This window comes from Nuphar pumila, chromosome 12 (assembly GCF_984573655.1).
Source record: "Nuphar pumila chromosome 12, dmNupPumi1.hap1.1, whole genome shotgun sequence".
Taxonomy (NCBI): domain Eukaryota; kingdom Viridiplantae; phylum Streptophyta; class Magnoliopsida; order Nymphaeales; family Nymphaeaceae; genus Nuphar; species Nuphar pumila.
The window spans coordinates 55,990,424-55,998,159 of record NC_143260.1 but is presented as its reverse complement, the minus strand read 5'-3'; the positions used below and the strand labels follow the sequence as shown (position 1 = coordinate 55,998,159).

The window sequence follows — 7,736 nt, the reverse complement described above, 5'->3', positions numbered from 1 at the left end:
CAAATTTGGTTGGATATTGGATAAATCAGGTTCATTGACATCCCTAAACTCGGAGAAGCGTTTTTCAAGACCATGAAACCAAAGGTATGGTGATTTTCTTTTCTGTTTTAATTTTTTATTTTCCCTGGCATTAAAATGCACTACCATAACCAAATCATGATTTGTTTAGGTTCATGCTTCTTTCCTTGTTTAATAATGCAACATTCTCATTGGATTCTTGCTGGGCTCTTGTGTTGATACAAGATAAGAGGTAAATTTAGGGCTTTTGAAGATATGTACATAAAGTTTGGGTTTTGAGTGAATTTCTTTTAGCGCAATTCGTTGCAGCTCTTTGGGTATAGGAGCCTGAGATTGATATTAGTGTATGATGAAAAATTCTATCTTTAGCTCTTTCTTTTCTGTGGAAGATTCTGTTGCATACATCTCTAATTACAGTTTGTTTTAATCTTTAAATTGCAGTTTCTTTTTGTTCAAGAAAATTGGGTATTTAACATTCTCTTGTTGTTGGTTACTTTTCTCTAGTTTGATCTTTATTTTGCCTTTCAATTTTGATGGTGGGAAAGCTTGGAGCTCTCAAAAACCCATACTTGTTTGGGAGCCAACACCAATTCCTTGCATTGCCAAAACCATCTCGTAGCTGAGGAGAGCTCCCAAACAAATCATTGAGCTGGGAGTTGCTCACATTTTCAAGACCACGTTTGGTAAGGTATGGAAACCGTTTTTCCATCCCAACGCAAGGCTCCCAAACATAGCCTGAAAGGTCATGGGATTCATTCTCATCTTTACATAATGCCTTGAGTACTAAAAACGAGTCAATTTTAGTTTACATAAGCCATCTCGAGCTCAGCTTCTCTTAGGGATGTAAACGGTTTGAATTTGGATTGGATGCGGGCCAATACCAGATTTGACTAATCAGATGTTAGCTAAACAGATTAGAATTTGGATGGTGAAAAGCTCACACCATATCATGTTTTTTACATGTCATTGAATTCGGATATCCATCAAATCCAGATATTTTTCGGATTCAGCAGCAAAAAAACAAAACCATATCCACATCCGATTATAATAGGATATTGTTTTGGCATACCAAATCCTACTGAACAGAGTGGGATTGGTCAGATATCAGGTAAAATCCGATCTATTGACATCCCTAGCTCCTCTGGAGCCAAGCTTGTGTTTGTCATGAGCTTGAGCTCGGCTTAGCTTACCACAAACAACGAGTTGAGTTTGAGCTGAGCTGGGTTCGGATCGTGTACCAGCCATAAAGGATCTGGTAACAGAAACAACACTAGAAAAAGGAAAAAATCGAGAAAAACAGAAGCGACAAAGATTGAGGAAATAAAAATGCATGACGCGTTTCAGATTATCACTGGACATAATAAATTTCTAGTGCAAGTTCTCTCTACTTGATACCTTATGTTGAGACTAAACGGTATAGCAATACAATTACAGCTACACCTGCATGCGTTTTATCAAGTGGCAAATCAGGTTTCCTCATCACTATCATTCCCAAAAATAGAGACCTTCGCAGCAATTTTTGGCTTCTTCCCAGCACCACCTCCAGATGAATTCTATAGAATAAAAAAAAAGGTTCCAACTCAGCATAATATTTGAAATAAGAGCAAACATCTGGCCACGCTAAACAAAAAATGAAATATGTGATGATTACTCTGCAAGATATGAAAAAGGTGATATAAGGTTTCCACGGCTGAAACAGACATCAAATTACCATTTTCTGATACTGCAAGGTCAAAATTTTGTTGATCATGTTTGCAGTGGAGAACTGTGCACTTCTCAAACACTAGGATGTCAGTCTTAGTACATTCAACACATTATTTAAGGGTTAATATGGCCAATACATGATCACTTGATTAAATGGCAGATGATATTGTCCTGGCTTCATGATAATCATAAATTAAATCATTTTCAAAACTAAGTAGATTTGGATAAGATCTTCAAATACTATCAAGATTATATTGTCAATATATCAAACATATATAGAGTCGTACAAAATACTGGTTCAATTATGGAATACATAAATCTTATTGGTGACCTAAGCATTACCATAACCATGTCAATCCAGACAAAGAGAGCAGTAACCATTTTCAGCAGGTCATGTAAACATCTGATTCGCAAAAATACTAGGATCCACTGAAAATATAAAAGACCACATTAGAGATTTGATATTGTGGGCTTCATAAAATCTCCTAGGAGAAAAAAAAGAAAAACATTATCATGAACTGTCAACATAGACGGGAATATCAGTTTTTTTTCGCAGGTTACCATAGTTACTAGAAGCGCCACGCTTCCCCCCTTTGGGGGAAACTCGCTTCCCATTTTTGGGAAGAGTGCTTCCTTTTGCTTCTCAAATTACTTCCCTCTAGCATCAATTTCATTTCCCACTCGCTTCCCCCTTGTTTTCCCCCTTGCTTCCTCATTTTTTTCGTGTTTTCAAGTTACTGTTTATTTTCTTCGCTTCCCCCTCACTTCCCACTTGTTTCCTTCATGTTTCCTTTTTCACTTCTCACACTTTCACAGTCGCTTCCAAAATGAATCCAGCTTCGTGCTTCTTACTACTTTTTAACATTCGCTTCCGCTTCAAGCATTGCTTCCTGTATCCATTTCGCTTCTTGGTAACTATGGATCATACAACACCAGATTAGGTGTCACACAGGTGTTAGGCCTTTAACAGTCTTTCTTATGGATGGAAGATTCCTCATGCATGGCCATATATTTAGCACAATATACCAACACAATGAAGAAGTGGCGGAGCCAGGAGTTTAAACTAGGGTGGGCAAAAATATATAGTAAAAAAATATTAATAAATAATAATAATATGTTTTAGAAAAATCAAACAATTATTTTAAAATATACTTTTTACAATTGACATCATCATTTTTTTTATATTTGAAAAATAATTCATAATTGATTTATTTTTAATTATAAAAAAATAGTAATTGATAAAGATCACAGATCTCTCGGATATGCTAATTGATATAAAAAAAATCCCTAACACTCTAACCAAAATCAAACATTCATTATTCATAGATTTCTGCATTTGAGAAAGAAAAACCTTAAAACCATAATTAAACGTTCATACAAATTTTAAAAAATTGAAACCCTAATTCGTACAAACATCATAAATTATGGATTTATGCTAATTGATAAAAAAAAAACATTAATATTCCACTAAAAACAAGCACTTATGAATCATAGATTCATGCCTAGTGGTAGTTTTAAAAAACTCCAAAACTATAACCAAGCATTTATATTATTATAAAAAAAATCAATTCAAAACCTTAAATCATAACAAAAATAATTTACATATGTTAATTAAAAAAATAAAACCCTTAAAATTCTAACCAAAGTCAAGCATGCATTCATGGAATAATTTTTAATGTTGATTGAGAAAGAAACACAAAAATACCTAATAAATATTCATTTTATTTCAAAAATAAAAATAAAAAACTTAAATCCTAACAAAAATCATAGATTTAGGGGTTTGATAAGTGATAACTAAAATCAAGCATTTCACTAATGGAATCATATTTAATGATAATTGAAAAGAAAAAAACACAAAAAAAACTAAACCTAATAAAACTTTCACATCATTTTGAGAAAAAAAAAACTAAAATCAAGCATTTCACTCATGAAATCATATTTAATGATAATTGAAAAGAAAAAAAACTAAACCCTAATAAAACTTTCACGTCATTTTGAGAAAAAAAATCTAAAATCAATACCATAAGTCCAAAAACATTCATAGATTTATGCTAACCGAAAAAGAAAAGCAAAACCCTTAATATTCTAATCAAAATAAAGCATTCATTACATGCCTAATCTTAATTAAAAAATACAAAAACTTCAAAACCTTCATTAAACATTCATGTTATTTAAATTAAAAAACTAAATAAAGACCTAAGCCCTAACAAACATCATAATTTGAAAAAAACAAAAAGGAACAAAAGAAAAGAAGAAGATGAAGACGATGACCCAATGATCAGCCACCAGAGGCATGCACCGAAGATGCCCGCTGAATGGCAAACTACGGCAAAGGTGAGAGAGAGGGGAATCAGGGTCAAGCAGGGACCACGAAAAAGAGGTTGGGGTGGGTGCCATGACCCGATCTCTCATCAGGGTGGGCACTAACCCGTCTTTCATTGGATCAGGGTGGACACAGCCCACCCTGACCTTAACTCCCTATTGGTGGGGTTTTCTGGTCAAGGTGGGCACTTGCCAACCCTGGCCTCAAAGTGGTTCCGCCACTTTTCTAATTCTGGGGTGGGCGGTCGCCCACGCCTGGCTCTGCCACTGGGCCATATGAAGTGGATCAATAACCACCCTTCAAATCATTGACAACATCGTATGGGATTGGGGTTACAGTTTCCAGTGTCGCCGCTTCCACCATAAAACCAGGTTTTGGATCCTCAGGTTGTCGCTTAGTGCTAATTTTCACACCGCGTGCTTTTGCCTCAGTCTTCAACTTGTCATTCCGGATTTTTCTAAGTTGGAGCTCTTCTCTGCGTCTGCGTGATGGTACCGAGTCGAGTTGACTCGGCCGCCGAGTCGACTCGGTTTCTAATTCTAGGGTGGGCGACCGCCCACCCCTGGTTCCGCCACTGCAATGAAGGGTCATCAACTCCGACATTTCATGCATGTTTAGAAAAAGATAACGGAGGAAATCACCAAGACTGCAAGGTGATGCAAGCCAACCAAACACTAAAAGCATAGATAAGGTCTGGTTTAGAATCAACTAGTAGATTCACTAAACAATATATGATGTGAGTCAACTAGACAAATTAATTCATCCTAGTGTTTGGAAATTACACGGGTTAGATCTATCTTCCATCTAACGTGTATAGATTGCATTAATATACTAGCAATTAAATCAACCAGATCAGGGTTGGAGACAGAAATCTACAACAGTGTTAAAATACCAGTGACTGAACCCAGTGACTCGCATGAGGAGACTGCAAGGTAGTTTCTTAGTAGTTAAAACCCCCGCATAGGCTGCTTAGGCTCAACAAGCTCGGCTCGTTCAAAAAATAGTATGTTCAAGCTCGAGACGAGCTTGAACAACCTGTGTTCAAACTTGGCTCGGCTCAAGTTCGAGCCGAGTTGATAGTTTTAAAAAAACTTTAAAAGGGCGTGTAAAGGGTGGGATTTGAACCCCATTCCTCACACATGAGTGCCCAACCAAAGTTACCGGAAGCACCTAGGTAAGTGGGGAAGCGTGCTTCGGAAGCACGAAACGTCGTGCTTCCGAAACGCGCGGGGAAGCGTCATTTTTAAATGGGAAGCGCGCTTCCCATCACGCTTCCCCCTCGCTTCCCCCATTTTTTTGTGTATTTTTTTTCCTCGCTTCCTAGGTCGCTTCTGAGACGATTCCCGATTCGCTGCTAAGTGGTCCCACGCTTCCCGCTTCCTAAAATTTTGAAAGTGTCTCGCTTCCCGCTGGCAACCATGTGCCCAACGCACTAACCACTTGGGTGAAACTCCTTTTTGAGCTTTTTATGCAACAAAAATTATACATATTCTAGAGATCGTTATTATATGACTGCATTAACCGAGCTTAATCGAGTTTCAGAGCTTGATCAAGCTCGGCTCGTTTACTTACCCGAATGAGTCCGAGCCAGGTTTATCGAGTCGAGCTCGAGCTAGCTCAGCTCGTTGTGCACCCCTAGGTGCAGGTCTACCATCTAGGAGCGCCTAGGTGCCTAGGTGAGTATTTAGGTTAAGGGTGTAATAAAATGAGTCTAAAGGGGCAATAAGCTCACACATGCAAGAAACACTCACAAAGCTACCAAGACTATGATGGGAGTGGAGGTCAAAATGGGAGATGAGGTTAGAGTTATCAACTACATCCTTGTGAGGGTGTAGTTCAAAATTACCCATCTCCACTCTGAACACCGTTCTCATTTCCCAAAACAGGGTTCCCAATCATCTGTAGGGGTAGGTGGTATTTAATTAGACCCTCATTAAATATCATCTCCCCTGCCATCTTTGGCTCCCTGACAAAACCCAAAGGCAAATAGGAAAAACCACTAAGGGCACACACGCTCATGAGCCACAATGGGCACAAAAGGAAGAGAGAGAGGGCAAAAAAAAGCCAAAAAATGCTTAAGAAAAAAAATGATACAAATGCAGTTTAACCCCAATATATATACAAGAGAGGGGCATTGTTATATTATTGCAGACCGGCCTGAATTGGCAGATTTGTATCGTATCATCCCAAAAATCGATACGAAATGAGCTGATTCAACTTATTTTTAAATATTTTTTAAAAAGGTTTAAAATATTGTTAAATACTATTTTAATATTTTACTACACGTCATCTGCTGGTTAAAAATTGGCCGATTCAGCACGATTAGGTTCAGAATCAGAATTGGCCAATTCCATGAATAATTTTGAAAATTGATTCAAGGTCTGGTACGATTCTGACAACATTGGATAGGGGACTAGCCGCAGACTAGTCCTAACAGCTAGCCATTGTAATGATTAAAATGCCCTTCAAGGGCAAGAAAAATACAAAGAATAAAAATACAAAATACAAAAAAATTCTAACAGGGGGCAACAAGGTTGGTACCTTACATATTTTTTATAATGTTTATAAATTATAATCATATTTTGACTGTGCATATTGAAACATTTAAGTTTTTCAGTTTATTTTTATGAACTTTTTGTACTTTTATTTTCAAGAATTATATTTGTTTTGTGAGTCTCTAGGTATTTGTTTAGATAAATTTGAATGTTAGCAATTCAATCATGTTTTAATTATTATCTAGCTTCCTTCATGAATTATGTGTTTTTTAGTTTCAGTTTGTTTAGCTTCATAAATTGTGTTCAATATGTACTTTCTTTTATTTTTTATGAATGTATTGCATTTTTTTCCCTGACTAGACCGACTAGTTCTGCCTAGGCACGACTCCAACCAGTGCTTTTGACTAGTTAGGGGTAGTGCTCCATATCGGGTCGGGCTGCTCATCCGGCTTTGGGTACTTGGCCTAACTCAGGTCGGGCTGTTAAAATATATATATATATATATATATATATATATATATATATATATATATATATATATATATATATATAATATATTCTGCCCAATAGGGGCATTTTAATCTTTTTTATTTTCCTTTCTTTTTCTTTTTCTTTTTCTTTTTCCTATTTTTATTTTTCTTTTCTTTTTATTGTAAATGCATAAATGCATTTAATGCATAAGCATTGGGGGTCCCAACTAAGAATCGTTGGACCCCCAACGGTCATAAATATGACCGTTGGGGGCCCAACGACTCCTTGTTGGGCCCCCCAATGCCCACTCCCTCTCTCTCTCTTTTGCTTATAAATAGAGAGGTAAACCCCTTTGTATTGTGTGGCTTTTTCAAGCCCCTTTTGCTTTATAAGATCCTTCTTTTTAGCAAGCCCTCGGTGGCTTTGTATTTGTCCATTGTGGACTTGTTCTTTGCATCGTGCTTGTAAATGTCCATTGCAGGACATTGTGTTTATTTTCGCTTATTTCATTACATGGTATCAAAGCAAGGTTGTGCTTTTGTTTTCTAATTCAGATTATACTTGTTTCCTGGTAAGTTGCATCTCTCTTCTAGCTTCTCCTATCTCTATTTCACCATGAAAGGTGAACAAAAGATTGATCTCACCTTCAAGCTAAATGGTACCAACTACTTGGTATGGGCCCGCTATGGAGAACAACCTGAAAGGCAAAAAGCTTTGGGGCTATG

General features: G+C 36.9%; 1 protein-coding gene across 3 annotated transcripts in view; it reads right to left on the bottom strand.

Annotated features, from left to right (window-relative positions):
- Positions 1–1,330: 1,330 nt before the first annotated feature.
- The window catches only part of LOC149820919 (D111/G-patch domain-containing protein), a 55,288-nt gene continuing 48,882 nt past the window's right edge, over positions 1,331–7,736 (bottom strand). For all 3 annotated transcript variants that reach the window (XM_089982123.1, XM_089982124.1, XM_089982125.1), the window contains exon 8: positions 1,331–1,571. In XM_089982123.1, the coding sequence (XP_089838249.1) occupies positions 1,485–1,571 (87 nt within the window). In that variant the 3' untranslated portion in view covers positions 1,331–1,484. The remainder of the gene's footprint in view (positions 1,572–7,736) is intronic.